Genomic DNA, 19,383 nt, shown 5'->3' with positions numbered 1-19,383 from the left:
ATTATGGAGGCCACTGTGCTCTAGGAACCTTGAGTGCTGCAGAAATTCTTTTGTAACCTTGGCCAGATCTGTGCCTTGCCACAATTCTGTCTCTGAGCTCCTTGGGCAGTTCCTTCAACCTCATGATTCTCATTTGCTCTGACATGCACTGTGAGCTGTAAGGTCTTATATAGACAGGTGTGTGCCTTTCCTAATCAAGTCCAATCAGTTTAATTAAACACAGCTGGACTCCAATGAAGGAGCAGAACCATCTCAAGGAGGATCAGAAGAAATGGACAGCATGTGAGTTAAATATGAGTGTCACTGCAAAGGGTCTGAATACTTATGACCAGGTGATATTTCAGTTTTTCTTTTTTAATAAATTTGCAAAAATTTCTACATTTCTGGTTTTTGCTGTCAAGATGGGGTGCTGAGTGTACATTAATGAGAAATAAAATGAACTTTTTGGATTTTGGCAAATGGCTGCAATGACACAAAGAGTGAAAAATTTAAAGGGGTCTGAATACTTTCCGTACCCACTGTATGTAAAATACTGGAAAACCTGATTATGTAGCCTATTTTTTATAGTATTAACAGTCCCTTTCCAGTACAACTATGCCCAAGTCTACCCTTTGCCTGAAGACATCAATAAAGTTGCAAAAATAAAATTCAGTTACTAATTAAAAATTTAAAGGCAGGAAATAGAAGCAGAATTGAGAAAATCTTTTCATCTTTTTTTCTCAGAGGTTACTAATGCATTTAAATATTAATCTATCCATCTACCCTTTTTCTACTGCTTAGTCCAATTCAGGGTCATGGTGGGCTGGAGTCAGTCCCAGATGACATTGACACCCTGGATTTATCACCAGTCTATGACACGGCTGACACATAGACACATTCACAGCTACAGGCAATTTACAGTGACCAATTAGCCTAACCCCAAACTCCATGTATTTGGACTATGGGGGGAGAAAACCCAAACAGACATGGGGAGAACATGAAAACTCCACACAAATAAGCCCCAGGGTTGAATGGGTTTTGAACTCACTGTGAGTCAACAATGCTAACCCTGGCACCACTCTTTAACCCAGCACAAATCTACAGTAGTCAATCAATTTATATTGGTATACTGGTGAAACAGCTAGAGAAATGTTTAGCTGATCTTTCTGATTATTTTTAGATTTGCTGACCATATATCATATACTGCATCTCTGTAGTTCTAGATGTCTCTTGAGGAACATTGGTTGGTGCATCAGATCAAAACCAACCCCTGGAACAGATGAGTGTGTGTGCTGAACATACCTGTGGTCTAGTGCTCCTACAAGCTTCTTCCAGATTTTTGTGCCATATGATCGCTGAAAACCTGGATCCTGTCTGGAACTTGTAAACATTGCCTGCATAGTGACACAAATTATGTGATTATCTGAAATAAAATGAAGAAAAAGCCAAAAACAAGCAATGTGTGATGAAGCAGACCTTTGTCTGGGTCATTGAGCTGGAAGATGTTGGGTCTTGCTGGATCATCTGGCAGTACCACCATCCATCCAGTAACACACACCTTCTTACAGGGGCTGGACTTATACTGCAGCATACAGTACATACAGACTGTTGAGTGTGAAAACAACATGAACGGCAAACAATAGTAATTTTAAACTAGTTCATTATCACTGAGAATAACCATGCTTGGTGTGTTTTGAAAAAAGGAGTAGTGCAGTGTTTTAAAAAAAATCAGGGGCATGCTAATTCTGCAAATATTTTCGACTAACTGCTTAAAGAAAATAAACCAAAGAAGGTCCCTCCAGGTAAATTCACATTAGTTCACAGTTCACCACACTGCACCGTCCATTACTGGTGCTTTTCGATGCATGTTTGGGTTATTACCCTGTTGGAGGAGCCATGAGCTCAGACTGAGAGAGAGTTCAGTATGTTTTCCTCCTCAATGCTTTGATAATCTGATTTTATTCTGCTTGTTTAATATAGCAAAAGCAAAGCAAAGCAACCCCATAGCATAACTGAGCCCCAAAGTAAGAGCTATACTGCAGATTTCAAATTGCAGGTAATAACGTCTGCAGCTGAAACACAGTTTGGAGTGAGTGTCAGCATTCAGACACCCTGAGAGAGGAGGAGGAGACACTGCTTCATCTCCCCCACCCTGATGTTGGCACAGTTGTTTAACATTACTTGAATGAATTTCATAATGCACTTCTGCTTGTTGTTAAGTGCTAAGTAGAAATCTGCCATTTGCATTAAAAGTCTGAAGTCTAGCATCAAACTCACATGTTTCCTCTCAGAAGCTCTCAGTGCTTTGGCGCCATAGAATGTCAGTGTCGATCCAGACAGAGTGATCCAAAATCTGGTCCATGATGACAGCTACAGGTAAGCAAAATTAAATAAGTGGAAATCTTACTCACTCACTCTAATCATATAATGCCTTTCCAATGTGAGGAAAACAGCTCAAGCCATAGTGAAAGCAGAATCATGTTACCTTGGGTTTTCGTCCCTCCTTCAGTAATGTTTTCCGTCGCAGGGGTCCTTCAATGGTCACGCTGCCAGCTTCGCTGCAGCCGTAGTAGGAGTTGGCAGCAGTGGAGCTAATGATGAAAGGATGCAAGCAGGTGTTGAAACTGAAACAGGTTTCTGCTCCCTCAGTGTGTGTGTGTTCAGTGTTCAATATGGCCAAAGTGGAACAACTACATTATAGTGTGTTGTTACAATGACAGTGAATAATCTTCATATAGGGACAGCACATAAGAGACCAATCTTAACATGATGGTACTTTTGTTATTAGATGAATAAGGCAGGCACAAGACAAAACATAAAGTGCACTCCCTCAGCACTGATGGTGACAGACTGTAGGAGTGAAGTGAAGAAGGCATATATACAGCATAAGGTTTCTAATAATATAATCTGAATATTAGAGTGGGGCTAAAATGTCCTAAAAATGGTGCTGGAGTAGTGCCTAAACGTTAACTTATGTGTTGAAATTAGAAGTCACTTGGATAGCAGTTACAGTGTGCTTCCAGTCTCTGCACAACATATACTGGAGCTCTATCACTTTCTATCAAACACAAAGAGATGAAACTGAAATGAAATATTTAAGTTGACAAGGAAGACTATTCCTCAAAATGTCAGACTGAGCCTCTACAAATTGAACAGTCCTTGTGTTTGTTTTTTTTTAATGTATCCACTCAAAGTTTTGGAGTCATCTTCACATTTAAAACCCCTGACTGCAATGTTTGTCCACCCAAATTACAAAAAACAAATGTTTAGGTTAAATGTCCAGGTTTTAAGAAATCAGTGCCTTGGGCTGGGTATTGATGCTTGCTACTTCTTGGCAATATCAAAAATTGTACTGAAAATTCGCATCAAATGCAAGATACGTTTTTTCATCTGCACTGGTGATATTGTATTGAAACATGGATCTACAAATCTTAAACTGCACCCAACCCTGCACATGTCTTATATATCTGCCTCTGAACCAAGAGTGGAAAAGAACAGATTGAATCTGAGCTCCTGAATATATGAAAGCGGTGTTAAAAATGCCACCTGACTTCCACCAGCATGCAGTGAGGCAATGAGCTGAGATAAAGCACATTACAGTAGCTATAACTTAATTTCCTAATAAATATTAATTCATTGTTTTTTGAAGTGCTATTAATTTATTGCTCTCCTACTTCACTGTACCTGTAAACATAGCTGCGGCTCCGGGGGGAGTTGCGAAGTGGGACCCTCCAGTTGGGGCCCAGAGTTGCGTACATGCGTCCCCTGTTTGTCACACATTGTAACAGTCAGTCTGAGGGGCTTGTGGGCTTGGTCTTTTGGTTAGCACAAGTGTTCACTGTATCTCATGTCACCGGAAGGAGTCAGGGTGTGAATCAAAGCCAATTCAAACTACAGCATGATTAACTTGATGTTAGAAACTAGCAACATTCAAATACATGGATATGATATGCATAATGAATATGCTGCAGGCAGAGATACAACAGAAGTGTATTTTAAGACAAATTCACAAGTTCAAACAATAAATCTATATTTTTTGTATTGTCAACAAATCTCATGCAGAGTCAAGCTGCAGCTCCAGGAAGTTGCAGTGCAAAGCAAACGTGTGTATAAATCTTATACAGTGATTTAGGTGTAGGTTAGCAAATGACATGGTCTCATGTATAACTAACACTAAATTAACGTCTGTCTGGCTAATGTCTCAAATGAGGAATCACTGAGGTTCAACCCTGTAAAAATACTGTAGGCCTGATTGTTGTGAATGGTTGTTTACTTCTCTGTCCTTAAAGAGTGAAATTACTTTAATGCTGTAGGCTTAGTTTATTTTTAAAGATATAATAGGTTATATGTGAGAATGGCTTTCACCTCTCCATCCCAGGTGACAGCTCCTCCCCAAAGGAACTTTCACTGCTGCCTATTAGGGAAAAAAACACAAAGAAGTTTCATTAGAAGTATATGGGAATATCTAGTTAGGCTAATTATGCATCAGCAAAAACTGGATCAGCAGTTTAATTATATTTGTCATGAACACAAGGTCATTAGATGTTATTGTCCCAAACAGAAAAAATGATTGCATCATACAGTATATGCATACCTAATGATTGGCCATTGGACACAGAGATACTGTGTGGATCATTTCTGACAGGACTCTGAGACTCTAAGAAGCTGTCATCCAGCAGGTGTCGTGCTTTTTCTATGGGAAATGTGGCGCTCCTGCTCTCTGACATGCCATATTGACACATCATACTGCGGACAGATCAAACATTACACAACAGCAGAAACATACAGATGTTAGTTATAAATTCTGGCATGCTATTTATACTGATAGAGAGTTTTTCATTAAAACTCTGATTACTTTTTTCCATCGTGAGTCCTTGGCTTGTGTATCACATTATCCGTTAATGTCATGACTGATATGTGAAAACATACTGATTATACACATACACAACAGTGTCCATTACAGCAAGAAACACAAACACATAAAACACATGCTTTTAAACCTCTGATGTCAAGTTTAAGCACAGTATCTCTTGCAGTTACTTGGAAGTGACCTTTATAACTGCCTATTGTACAGTAGAACTGTCCTCAGACCTATTCATTACATTAGGAACCATGGCCAAAACTGCAGGAAATTTAGGAGTAAGGGGACTATTGTTTCAGATACTGAAAATGTGGAAATGTAGAATGTAGTGTTAGTATATATACTAAGGTCTGGTTATCTATTAAATGTACATGCACACACAGTCCTGACTAGGTGTCTAATCAGCGAACAGTAAAACATAGCTTCTCACAACAATAATAATGTTAAACCCTTTGTTCATGTTTTGGTGGCCTATGGATGTGCACACAGTTTAGCATTATTATTGTTATTGCAAAAACTTGTCTCATATGTTGTGCATGTCAAGTTTAGTGTATTTTATGAACAATGCAGTATGACTGTCTGTGACAGTCAGATTTTTCAACTCTATGCTACATGGCTTACATGCTTGGTTTATCATATTAGCATTTTACCAACTTGTAACTACATCTTTAAACTTTTAATCACAAACATGCTTATCATCAGGATTGCTTAGCTGTGTTTCTTGCATGACTAAATGTAAAGGATACTGAATTGTGTTGCTGTAATAGTGTACAGAATCTGTTTCCTGATTCTTTGCATGGCTTGAGCCATGAGAATATTGATTGCCATTACTGACTTTATCATGTCTCATTGTCTTGAGTGTCATTGTCTTTAATTTCTAACCATCCCTTCACTGTTTTTCTGAACTTCTCTTCGAAAGACTGCAAATGAAAACACTGGCACATTCTGAGAACTTTTTATTATTGTTCTTATTAATAACATAAATAGAGGTTACATTTGAAATGTGATAATCACCTAGAAAAGCTACACTAAAAACACTAAAATACTGCTTCTACTTAAATGCACCAGCAATAAGGACTTAGTAATATATAAAAGATCTAACAGTGACTGGGTTCACTCTACATAACTTTGGGAACTTTACATTTGGTCATTTTTGGATAATGTTTACAAGGTTTTATTTACAATAAATAATGTTAACATCTAAAGTTGCTGGGAGTTGGTGAGCAGTGGTGTCCACTGCTAGAAGAATTCTGAATCTGATACTGGGACTGGCATCTTCATACTCACTTGTTTCCAAGACTATGGCTCTTCCTGTGGTGGGAGGGAGGAGGGGTGGGGATGCGAACCCCCACAGAGGCATCAGGGCAGGTAGGCCGCCGATTATACCTCATAGAGGCAGATACCTCAGAGAGACCTGAAACACAGTGAACACATAATCTGTTATTCCATATTAGAGTGTGTTTGATATTACATTAGACATTAGGTAATGATTTTTCATGTGACTTTAAAAAAACTACAGTAGTGTCACTGGACATGGACAAGCTGTTTCTTTAGTGTAGGTAGATCCAAAATTTAATAATCTCACTGCATCCATGCTGAATTCTAAGAACAATCAAGCTGAGGACACTTTTTTACATGGCCTCACCCCCCTCCATAGTATTTTTTTTTTTTAAATCCTACTTTTCTGCCTCACATTTACTGTTTTAGTTAGATTTTATTAATAATCCGTCCAAACACCAAAGAGGGGAGGAGAGGGGTTGACAATTTTCCCAAAAGCTATTTTTGATGCAGGACACGTCTGTAAGACAGAGGTACACTACATGGAATAATATAGGATCCACATTAGATAGTATTATACTGTGGTAGTGCAAATTCCTCAAAAATCTGGAAATAATCAAATTGCCGCAAACCAACTGATACATACTGAAACTGAGGATTTCTCTGGCCTAAAGGGAAATGAGCTCTCTGTGCAAATACCTGGTTGGCTTTGTTGATAATCCGGATTTTTGATAATCCGGACCTTCAATAGGGAAAATACAGCAGATTTTATATGACTACATGTATAACTATTTTCAATCATATCCACCATGAGGTCAGTGAGGCATAGGTTGGGCCTTTGCACAAGTAACACTATTTACAGCATCATAATGCAGTGACTCTACATATGCTTTGTGTACAGCTAGTGTGTGTTTAATACTGCAGGTCTCCCCCTATAATGAGGTCTAGCCACAGCTTGGCCTTCTAGCAGGTTTGTGTTGGATTTGTAATTGATTGTGTTACCATGTGCATTATGTGCCAGTGGAACCTCTGAATCATTCCTTGTTTCCTCCCACTGGAAGCGCGCTGGGGCTGTTCAATTAGCTAGACGTTACCAGTTTAGACCCAGCAGGGCAATCTGTCTTGAACATGTTCAGATTGGAACACGTCAGGAACACTCATGGCAATGTGTGTGAAGTTATTTAGTGGGAGTAAGTGCTGTGAGCCTTGTGAAAAGTAAGGACTGCTGCAACCCTGCAGAGTAAACACAAAGCTGCATGTGATTGTGCCTATTCTGAAACATGCATATGCTGTATTTTCATTGATGATGTACTATAGAATGAGCTCACATTAGAAACTTAGTGGAACATTTTTACTTATCTGGTAATCAGGAATAATCATGTGGTAAAGTCAGCAGTAAAGGAATCCACATAATGTAGCAGGATAATGTGATCTATTTGTACCTTAATTACAACTCCAATTACAAAAAAGTTTGGACACTAAAATCTACATAAAAAGAATTTGCAATCATTTGCAAATCTCATAAGCCCATATTTTATTCACAATAGAATATGGAAACATATCAAATGTTTAAACTGAGAAAATATCATCTACAGTACATAATATCATCAAAAGATTCCAAGAATCTGGGGAAATCTCTGTGCACAAGGGATGTGGCTGAAATGCAATGCTGGATCCCAGTGATCTTTGGGCCCTCATTAAAATAGGAAAATAGGCATGACTCTGTGATAGACATCATCGCATAAGCACAGAAATACTTCCAAAAAATCACTGTCTGTAAACAAAGTTTGCTGTGCCATCCAAAAATGGAAGTTAAGGCACTATCATACAAAGAAGAAGCCATATATGAACATGATCCTGAAACACTGCTGTCTTCTCTGGGCCAAAGCTCATGTAAAATGGTCTGTGGCACAGTGGAAATCTGTTCTTGGTCAGACGAATCAAAATTTGACATTCTCTTTGGAAAGCATGGATGCCACGTCCTCCGGACTAAAAAGGAGACAGACCTTCTGGCTTGTCATCAGCACTCAGTTCAAACACCTGCATCTCTGATGGTATGGGGTGCATTAGTGCCTATGGAATGGACAGCTAGCACAACTGGAAAGGACTAATCAATGCTGAAAGACATATCCATGTTTTAGAGCAGCATATGCTCCCATCCAGACAATGTCTTTTTCAAGGGAGACCTTCCATATTTCAGCAGGACAATACTAAACCATATTCCGCGGTCTGGGTGCTGAACTGACCTGCCTGCAGCCCAGAACTTTCACCAATTAAAAATATTTTGTTGCATTTTGAATTAAAAACTACGAAAAGAAGACCGTTGAGCAGTTAGACTCCTATATCAGGCAAGAATGGAACAACATTCCTTCCAGTTCCCAGACATTTACAGAGGAGGATTAGATGCTAGACCATGGTAAACATGGGCCTCTCCCAACTTCTTTGAGACGTGTTGCTGCCATCAATTTCAAAATTACAGATTTTTTTTCAGACTTTTTTCTAAAATGTTATTTTCTCAGTTTAAACATTTGATATGTTTTCTTTGTTCTATTGTGAATAAAATATGGGTTTATGAGATTTGCAAATCATTGCATTCTGGACATTGAATACACTTGTATGGAATTGGAGTTATACTTGTAAAGATTTATATTTATTTTTAGTTATGCAATATAAGTGTCATAGCTCTGTTCCTGGCAGTGTTGGTTGGTTTGTCACACTTTGGTTTAAACTGAATCATCACAACTATTGAATGGATTAAATGAAATTTGTTAAAGACACTATATAATTACAGCTGCCTCAGTAGGAGCTTGACATGTCCAAAAAAGCTTTTAAAAAGTCATATTCCAAGTGACCAATGTCAGTTCAAGCACACGTGCCTGGTTACTATTTGAACTGCTGTAAGGCAATAACAAACCAGCTTGAATGAATTAGCCAGACTGTGGTTTGAAACATTAGTCCCAAGAAACCATGTTACCATATTCACTTGGTGAACATAGAGAATGAGTAATCCAAATTCTTTTGTTTGGTTGTGTGTGAAGTGCATTAGATTTGTTTATGCAGAATAATTCAAAAAGCCAGTGGAGAGAGCCAGAATCGACCATTCATGACATGTTATATAACTCCAAATGATCATCTGACCAGTAACACATAACATTCGCATGGACCCAAGTGCAACACAGAAGAGTACCTATTCACAAAACAATGAATAGGTACAAAAAACCAAAAGGGTAGACTAAAACTAAAAACTAAAAGTGAAGACACACAGTCTTTGGTAAAAATGAGCACTAATCTAGCAGCAATACCTAAGACACAAACAACAGTACAATTTCTCCCCTTGTAAACTCGACATGTTTGTGCAAATTCAGGAAAAAAATCTTTAAATCTGCATGATTAAAGTTGCTATTGATAATGAAAAAAACCTGGCAGGTTGTGCTGTTTGACAGGTACACTGCTATAGTACCAAAATCAGAGAACTCCTTAGTTGAGATATCATTATTAACTCTCTAACTTTAAACAATTGTTCTCACTCTACCAATCTTTAGAAGACCTCCAGAAGATCCTGGCAGCTGTGTCTGAGTTTCATTATATAAAAGGTTCTTTTTTAACAGTTGAACCTAAGTAAAAGATAAAAAGCACAAATACACAGGCTACTTTTTTGCATATACTGCCATGGTGTGCTATCTGTTTCTTTTGCTTAAATATTTGTAGCCATTGATTGTAGTAATGCTGATTTAACTGCTTGCTTCACTACTTATAACATCTATACCTATACCTTTAACTATACCTTTAAAGAACAGGAAAACCACTGTCAAGACAATCACTTAAAGAACAAGCATACCCACATACAACCATGCCTCCAAGTGGATATGAGAGTAGAACAAAGCCACATTACAAGTAAAGCATAAGCAGTTTACTGTAAGTAAACAGAATACAAGTGTTTCTGAGTCAGTGTGGACTGATGAATTGAAAAAAATTGAAGCAAGCAGCTGTTCTAAGCGTTTTGGCCTTAACTCTAACATTAAGCAGCTGTAATCTGAAACAAAACAGAATAATTTGATTGGTGGAGCTTCTTAGGAGCTGTACACAGGAAGCTCTGCAATTACAGACAGTTTGTGGTTTAAAATAAATAGCAAAGCACCACTCTACTGTATCTCTTCACACTGTGTTTATGTATATTGTATACAATATTTCTACATAAATAAATGAGTCATTTTACACATCGCATATCGTAATCGCTATGAAAAAAATGATAGAATTTATGATAAAAGAGAAGGCATTAAATAACAGTCTTCTTTATACACTCTGTGACTGCTAAAACTATTTTAAAAATGGTTGCTCCAGTGATGTAGTATTGCACTTCCCTGCAGTTGCAACAGATTAAATGATATATTACTGTACACACCTAGAGCTCTATTTTAATGCTCCAATTATGATGACAAGTGCAATGCATGGACACAGAAGCATAATGCATATTTCCAAGCATATCTGCTGTTTTCATTTGTAACACTGCAAGAGGTGAAGCATTAGAAGTTACCTTTAACCTGTTCAATGTCAAACACAAATGAGACCACAACCCAAAGTGATGCTGACACACAACTTATTTTGCTTCACCAACAGGTAAAAACTCATATACTGTACTCAATGAAAAGAAGGCGAAGAAGAAGAAGAAGAAAAAAAGCAGCAACAATCTTCCAAAAATGAGGCACATTTCTGGAAATGTTGATACCTGAATTTTACAAGTACATCACACTAATGGATTACTACAGAAAAAAAAGAAATGGATCACACTATGGAACAGCTCCAAGAAAAGAAAACAATAATAGTATTTTCTGCATTATATTAGTGAATATTTGCAAATACATCTATAGACATATAAAAGGGAAATCTGAACATTATAAGATAAGCAATGTTGAAGATACATTATACATCCACTGAGACAAACACTAGCATATGCAGTCATACAGTCTAATATGTAATTGTAATTTTGGTATGATGTTATATATTATAGCATAAATATCAAGTAAAATGTGCTATAATGACAACTAACAAAACTTACATGAGAAACTTCTACCAACATATGACCAGAGATCAGTGGCTGCTAATTTATAATGGAAACTGACCTAAACTTTGAGACTGCAAGAAGGATAATTGCAGGAGGATTATGAATGTTATATAAGACTAAAAATGGAAAATCTGACTCCTGAAACTAATATGACGTGATTGACGAGAGAGACAATTCTTCTCTCCGGGAATTGTAGCCTGGGCAGCCAGAGTAACTCTTTTCCTATTCTATAAAAAGAATTATTGTGGAATCACTTTGTTTGAGAGCTAATTCTAGTGGGCGGAGCAACGGATGCAGAGTAAACCAATCAGAGAAACGAAGGATGGATGGATGGATGAATGGATAGATAGCTAAACTGATAGATACTTTATTCATTCCCCATGAGGGAAATTCAGATTGTCCAGCACCTCTTATATGTACTTTATGCAGAAATTTTACTATATACAATAAACAGAAAAACAGATAAAGGCACCCAGTCAATAACTGATAACATAAATAACATATCAACAGTTACTATTAAAAAGTCTAATGGCTGTGGGGACAAAGGATCTCCTCAACCTCTCAGTTCTGCAGCACACGCTGCCCTTTTCTGAACACTGCATCCACATTGGCAGACCACTCCAGTTTTTCATCCAGTACCACCCCCAGGTACGTGAAGGTCTGTACAGTCTCTATCTCTTGTCCATCAATGCAGACTGACTGACATGGTGCTTTTGATCTCCTAAAATACACCACCAGCTTCTTAGTCTTGGTGGTGTTCAGGTGCATTTTTTGAAAAAAAAAAGAAGATTTTGTCTCTGTTGTAAAAACATGATAATACAGTGTTCTCAGCAGTTGAAAACCGTTTATGATCTCCACCACCCTTACGGGGTTTGTGGTATGGCATATGGCCCAAAAAGATGTTTATGTTCTGAACAAGTGGTCAATGAATCATTAATATTCTAATTATCTTAATATAAATGCATTTTGCAAAATGTCCTAGCAGATACCTAAACTCCTCTGCCGAAAGGCTGAAATGAGTTTTCTTGGCAGGGTGGCTGGGCGTTCCCTCTGAGAAAGGATGAGGAGCTTGGTCACCCAGGAGGAGCTTGGAGTAGAACCGCTGCTCGAGAGGCATCTGTTCCAGAGGCCTCCTGGGCGCCTCCCTGGGGAGGTGTTCTGGGCATGTCCCACCGGGAGGAGGCTCCAGGGAAGACATAGGACCTTTCTCTTGGCTGCCTTGAGAACGCCTCAGTGTCCCCCAGGAAGAGCTGGAGGAAGTGTCCAGGGAAAAGGAAGTCTGGGCATCCCTGCGTAAGCTACTGCCCCCACGTCCCGCTCCCTGGATAAGCCTCCTCATGGACCTTTTCATTAAGCTTCCACTGCATTGGCCTGTTTGTTTGCACAGTTAATGCAGCTTAGCTACTGAGGAGACTGCAATGCGTGTGCATTCTCCTCAGTATCACACTAACTACAGAAATCACAGAGAGGTGATGGGAGATCAGCAGAATGATGGAAATGACACTAACAGAGGAGACCAGTTTGGTTGTTGGTGTAGTCCACTCAATTCAATCAAATTATAATCAATCAACTATCAATACAGAAACCTACTGTAACTAAGTAAACTTGCAGAACGCTGTGGATAATCATAATTCCAATATTGTTTAAACACTGTTTTCATTGATGTGAAGATGACATAACTTTAGATATCTGTAAAATCAGAAACACTTTATACTGTATCTCTTCTGTTCAATCAGAACCCTAAAGGGAATTTATGTATATAATATAAGTAAGTATCCATTTTTTAAATCTATCCCTTTTTTATCTATCTCTCGGCTATTCCTTAAAGATCTGTAATTTTGACATAATAAATATCAAGAGCTCCTTCCATTTGCTACCAAAAGCTTCTAGTGAACAGTAACAGTGAACCCATGATGGCATGACACGGGACTTTCAAATGAGCTGGCCTGTCACAGGGCCCGTCGCTGATGTCTGGTAGGAATGAGTTTTTTCGCTAAACTGACGCCCAACCCTTGCATCACCTGGTATTCCGAGGCAGTGTCATGTCCAAGTACTAACCCGGGCAAACACTGCTTGCCTCCTAAGGCAGTCCAGATCAGGCTTCACCAGGGTCAAGTGTGACAGTCCTAATAGATCTATCCATCCGTCCATTTTCTATACCCCCTTATTCCTTAATCAGGGTCACGGGGATCTGCCGCAGTCTATCCCAACTCTCTTTTGGGTGGAAGGCAGGGGTACACCCGGGAACAGGTCACCAGTCTATCACAGGGCCACATATAGACACACAAAGACAAACAACCACACACACTCACACTCACTCCTATGGGCAATTTAGAGTCACCAATCAACCTGACATACATGTTTTTGGACTGTGGGAGGAAACCGGAGTACCCGGAGTAAACCCACCTACCTTCTTGCTGTGAGGTAACAGTGCTAACCACTCAGCCAATACAATAGTCCTAATACAAAACTAAAAAATCATTACACTGAAAACACTGTAATCCAGTGTAACTCTACCATATATGTGTACCACGTGTGTCTTACCTGCCAGGTCTTCTTTAGATGAAGCGATGCGAGGGGAACTGTTGCCAGGTTCAATTTTAAGAGACAGCCTGCAACACAAATGGTTTCAATCAGACACACCAGCTCACTGCTGCTCTCTGATCATCTCATCGTTACTACTGTGAAGGCAGAAATACACAACACACTCAGTTCAGTAACATGAATTCCAATGGTTCAATTAGGGAGTTAATTAGCCAGAAAATGGTGCAGTATTACCACAACTTTAATTTGGTTACCCAAGATAATAAAATAAACATCAAAACCAGTCTACAGTGTAGGTTACAATTAAATATTACTGTTTTATGGCCTGAATACACAGCAGACAACTCTGTAGTTGTGATCTGAAGTACATCTGACTGCAGACAATGTGACAGTTAAAGTTACCAGACAGACAGTAGACAGTACCTGAGGCTAAACCAGGCGAGACAGGACATAGAAACTCAAAATAAGTGTCCAGAACGGAAATCAGATCATGGGCTGTAACACACTGGCTGTATATGATATATGATACAACATCAAACCAGCACAAAGAATTTTCTCTGTGCTCCACACTGACACATCTTATTGCAATATCCCACTGTCCTATGCATGTCCTATGTCTTTATCACATAGGACATATATCTTTATTTTTTCAAATAGTTCTCCCATCCATTTGTGTGAGTCTAAACCTGGAGTACTCTTAATTGAGAATTGAATTGGGCTTTCCTATTGTCTGCATATACTCAGCTGGTCTAGCAGCAGAGGGAATAGTCACAATAAATTCTGCCCCTCCTTACCACATTTGGAAAGCATTATTCAACCACTAGTTGGAAGGAACTGTGGGTAAAATAGTCAATAAATATTAAGAATGGGTTTGGTTTTGTTTTTAGTTGTGGCTCCAAAGAAAAACACAAGGGTTGTGTGATGAAAACTTGAAACACAGTCTGCCATTTGTAATATCCACATTGCATCATACAATCAGCCTGGTTTCATCTGAGGTTATGTTTTTCTTTCATCACTACTGTCATTAATTCTCTGTAACCATGTCAACTCTGGCAACATAATCAACACTTTCCAGAGCTGCAGGATGCACATTTTAATTATTTACTAACTAAATTCATTTTGGGAACTCTCAATATTGATATGTATTTCTAATTAAGTGACTGTATGCTGACTAATAATTATTGTTAGTGTTTTATTGGGAAAAAACACAAAGATTTTTTTTCAAATCCTAAAATACAGTCCTGTTTCATGTCTGGGTACATTGTTTAAGTTATATGTAACAGAAAATGTGTCTACAAAGTCACATTTGTGGCTAGCTTTACCAGTATCAGTTCCTTTAACATAAAATGAAAGTCAAATCCTTTTTGAAACCTGAAGTTTGATTAAAATATTATTGTTTTGAATAAAATTAAATTGTTCTTGGTGAGTTTTGAAAAGATTTAGAACAGAGAAAAGTCACTCAAACTAAACAAGACAAGGTTTACTAAACATGACGACACCATAAGCACTTCATCCCTTCTACTCCTGATATATAACTTTTCCATATACCTTAGGAAACTAGTGAAGATGATGTGTACTGTAATTTTGACTGTTACATGATGTTGGCTAGACCACCTGTTACTCATATTCAGAAAACAGTCTTATAATTACCACAGGAATTTTTCCTCTTTCAGCTTTTGTTTGTTCAAGTGCTCTGAAGGGCAGTCAAAGGACCAGTAGGTAGGGGAAAGATCAGAGTGTGAACTGGAATCACCATCACCAGCCTCCAATGCAGGTTGTTAGCACTGTTTGTTATCACTGTTATCACAGAAAAACCATCCTTCTTTTTAAGAAGAACATAGACTTGACAGTCATTGGTGTAACAGTGGAACGAGATGCTGTGTTTTCTGAGGATGGAGCCCAAGGGCAACAAATACAGAGAGAAAAGAAAAGGGCCAAGAATTGAGCCCAGGGGGATACCACAGAAAAGAGGAGCAGAGGGGGACTAGACACAGAAGGTTCTACCCTTAAGTGGGACCTGAACCAATCCAGAACTACACCCCTTATACCGACCCAGTACTCTAATCAGGAGTAGATCAAGACCCATTGTTTCAAATGCAGCGGTTAAGTCAAGAACCACACAGCCACCAGAATTAGAAGCTAAGAAATTACAAACTCTCAAAAGAGCAGATTCAGTACTATGCTTCACTTTAAAACCTGATTTAAAAAAATCTCCATAGTGTTGTGCTCATTTAGGAATGCTATTATCTGATTGTAAACAATTTTCTATAAAATCTTCGACAGAAAAGGTAATCTTGAGATTGACCTGAATTTAGCAAGAACACATGGATCTAGCCCGGGATTTTTGGCTGCATGTTTAAAATTTCTTGAGGAGGTTTAGATCTGAGCCCTTGCACTTGTGACCTTATCAATAAAAAAAAGTGACAAAAGTTTTCACAAACTTCAAATAAGAAATGTGTCAATAGACTGTCATGAAAAGAGACAGGGAGTCAAGCGGAGCAAGGAACTCACAGTTTATTAACAAACCCAGAAGAATGACTCCCATTCCCTCCCAGTTCCATATGTTTTATTTTTGGTTTGTTGTTTTTTTTAGGTCGGAATCTGTCATGTCTGACTCCATTCTGATTCTGATTTTTGGCTACATGTATGCGCATGTGTGGGAAAACGTTCTTCTCTTATATTATTGGTGGTCATTGGCATACCAACTTAGTGCATTACCACCACAACAGTTGTGGATATGTGACTTAACCAGCCACACCAAAGCAAACAGGAGGAGAGCATAAAGAGACATGGCAACTAGAATTGAGTTCAAAATGAAAATATATAGTTTATTTATATAAAAGGTATTTGTGTATAAAGTTGGGTGTCATAGTGTTAATACAATTCCCGTTTCTTGCTCACTCCCATCCCAATTACGTAATTAATTGTGATTTTGTTTCCCATCCTGCGGGATTCACAAAAGAATGTCAGCCTCTAGTGTGTTCCCTATCATATACTCTGAATAGTGACATCTACTGATGGAAGAGAACACAACAAACATTATTTCATCACATCTCGCCCTTTTAGTTTTGCAATTTCTGATTTTCTAACATGCAAACTACATTTAACTAAAATGTGGCCGACAGTATTTCTCCTTTTCCTATGCTAATAATTAAGAGCGCATAAACAAATCAAAATTTATCAATTGACCCAAAAAGATATTTCTTTTCTCTCTCACTTTTTAAGAGGTAAGACTGCTTCAAACACAATGCAACCCAAACTGTCCATATAAATGAATTACAGTCTCACTTAGGAACATAGTCCTTGAATCTAATAGGTGGTCTGATGACTCTGCCTGAAGTTCTCTTAATGTTAATTGGTGGAGCCAAAAGCACTGGTGGATTCTCACTGACGGGAGTGTTTCAGGTGGACTGTTGCAAGTCAGTGTTGCTATTGAGAGTTTTTTTTTCTGCAATTCTAGACTCTGTGGACCTAACAAGAAATACTGGCACCTCCTGGATGTGTCTCCTAGTGATCATTCCTTGTTCAGTTTGGATGAAGTAGGATCTCGGCTCTGGTGCTTTAGCAATGATTTTTGCAGGTGTTTTCCATCCTTTTTCTCCATCAAGTTTCATACTGACATGCTGGCCTAGTTGTAGATCTGATGTACAGAATGACGTCTGTTGTAGAAGAAACAATAGTCTCATTTAGATTGTTGATCTCTCTGCTGCAATGTGACTGGGTTGCAGATGTTGTGGCAGAATAGGAACTGTAGTCCTGATTTGTCAGCCAGTCAGCAGTTGGGCAGGACTCAGTCCAGTCACTGTGATGGGAGTGGCACGGTAACTCAGTAGAGCCATTTGAGGGTCATGCTAGTGGAGGATCCTTTTTGCTTTGGCTATGTTTCTCTCAGCTGCCCCATTTGCTTGCAGATATTGAGAACTGAAAGTTGTGTGACTAATGTTATACCCTCACTGAACTTCAGAAATCACCATAAGAACTGAACAAAGCGATACAAAATGTACATTAACATAACAGTGTGCAATTGTCCGCTTCGTTACATGATGCTCTTTAGGAAAGATCAGTGTATGCTTAAATGAGTAAGTGTATGATGAGTGACTTAATCTACCTCCCACCTTGATCATACCATCCTTGTCTATAAAGGCATCCAAGTGATGACGTTTACTGTGACTTGAAAGTTGTTTTCCTTGACTCAACACACCAATCTCTTTCTGATATGTTTACGTTTGTACTCCTTTTAGAATCAAACATTTAGCAACCTCTTGTTCACTTACTGAAGCCAGTACATTTGTTTTATCCTTCTTAATCCATCTCTGAAGGCGTGCGATGGCTTTGATAGTATTAGACCAAGAGAACTTGGACAAATGTTCTACAAGATCTTTATTTTCCAAGGCCTTTGGTGGTAATGTCTGAATTTTCTTTTCACTGATTTACTTCTGTACTACTGCGAGATCTGGCACTGCATTTGAGGTCATTATTTCCTTTTCCCACAAAAGAATTTGTCGAAGTTGGTGATGTTAAACCTGTTAGGTACCCTCTCCTTTTTGTGCACAAGGTCGAAAAATGCATACCCAAATTAAACTAGCTGTTGTCCTTACATTTCAAGGGTTATATTGATGAGCTTGGTATCATTGGAAAGGAACCGCTTTGTAGTTTATTGTGAAAAAGTCAGAATATGGCTAGGTCATACTGTACTAAACTTACACAGACACAAGCTTGATAAAAATTACTGAATCCTTGCCTAATTTTTTTGGTGTGTTTTTGACTAGAAAGCCCTAAATGTAGGTTGCTCTGGTCAATCTAGTGACAAAATGGATTGAATGCTACACTTGTTAACCAATACAGGTCCATATTTTGTCACAAAGGAGCTAAAATTAAACTTTCTGCTACCATCAACACGATATTGTAAAAATCTTTGAAGAAGAAACCCAGGCTTTGCCAGTGAGAAAAGTGAAAATAATTTCATCATTCATATTTTTCATTCTCAAATAAGAACACTGACGATAACCACAGGTACTTGCATCAGAGAAATGATGTATTTCTGTTTTCACAACCTTCCCGAAATCAGCAGGTATATAACATTGTGGGATGTTCACCTTTTCCAAATTGACAAAGTCATTCTGCCATCTCTCCCACCGTGGGCTGAGTGCAGAGGAGAGCGAATCATCCCAGCCTTGGTGACACGTTTCTTGCAGGATCCTCTTGCCATTAAGAACATATGGAGTTACAAAGCCTAAAGGATCATATATGGAGGCAATGGTTGACAGTATGCCACGATGTGTTGTAGGTTGACCTTTTAGTGGGGTATGGAATTTAAAACTGTCACTCTGGATGTTCCAGTGAATACACAAAGCTCTCTCAAGTGGCATGTCATTGAAGGTGAGATCGTCTGATTCAAAGTTTACAGCACGTTCTGATGCTGGTATACTCTGCAAAACAGTATTGTCATTTGATAAAAACTTATGAAGTTGAAGATCACCCTTTGCACACATCTCCCGTGCTTCTTCTGTCAACTGGATGGCCTTTTCTACCGTCTCTGCACCATCTTTCCACCATAAAAAGCACAGATAATCACAATCCTTTTCTTGGACGTGGAACATTTTCTCAGTGTCACAAGTGTCAAAGTTACTGCTATAGGATGCCTTCTGAATCTTACGAG

The 19,383-nt window shown here is 38.5% G+C and overlaps 1 protein-coding gene across 4 annotated transcripts in view; it reads right to left on the bottom strand.

The window, feature by feature from the left end:
- The window catches only part of LOC113124135 (ras-specific guanine nucleotide-releasing factor RalGPS1), a 116,967-nt gene that overhangs the window by 5,613 nt on the left and 91,971 nt on the right, over positions 1 to 19,383 (bottom strand). For 3 of the 4 annotated variants that reach the window (XM_026296595.1, XM_026296596.1, XM_026296597.1), the window contains 9 exons: positions 13,725 to 13,792; positions 6,128 to 6,254; positions 4,574 to 4,725; positions 4,345 to 4,393; positions 3,664 to 3,744; positions 2,465 to 2,570; positions 2,257 to 2,349; positions 1,456 to 1,584; positions 1,282 to 1,373 (listed from right to left, as the gene is read on the bottom strand). In XM_026296595.1, coding sequence (XP_026152380.1) covers positions 1,282 to 1,373; positions 1,456 to 1,584; positions 2,257 to 2,349; positions 2,465 to 2,570; positions 3,664 to 3,744; positions 4,345 to 4,393; positions 4,574 to 4,725; positions 6,128 to 6,254; positions 13,725 to 13,792 — 897 coding nt within the window. The remainder of the gene's footprint in view (positions 1 to 1,281; positions 1,374 to 1,455; positions 1,585 to 2,256; positions 2,350 to 2,464; positions 2,571 to 3,663; positions 3,745 to 4,344; positions 4,394 to 4,573; positions 4,726 to 6,127; positions 6,255 to 13,724; positions 13,793 to 19,383) is intronic. The other variant, XM_026296598.1, reaches the window with a different exon arrangement.

The sequence above is a fragment of the Mastacembelus armatus genome, chromosome 12 (assembly GCF_900324485.2).
Source record: "Mastacembelus armatus chromosome 12, fMasArm1.2, whole genome shotgun sequence".
In the NCBI taxonomy this organism is placed as follows: Eukaryota; Metazoa; Chordata; class Actinopteri; order Synbranchiformes; family Mastacembelidae; genus Mastacembelus; species Mastacembelus armatus.
Note: the sequence above shows the minus strand (reverse complement) of the source record. Positions and strands in the feature narration are given on the sequence as shown.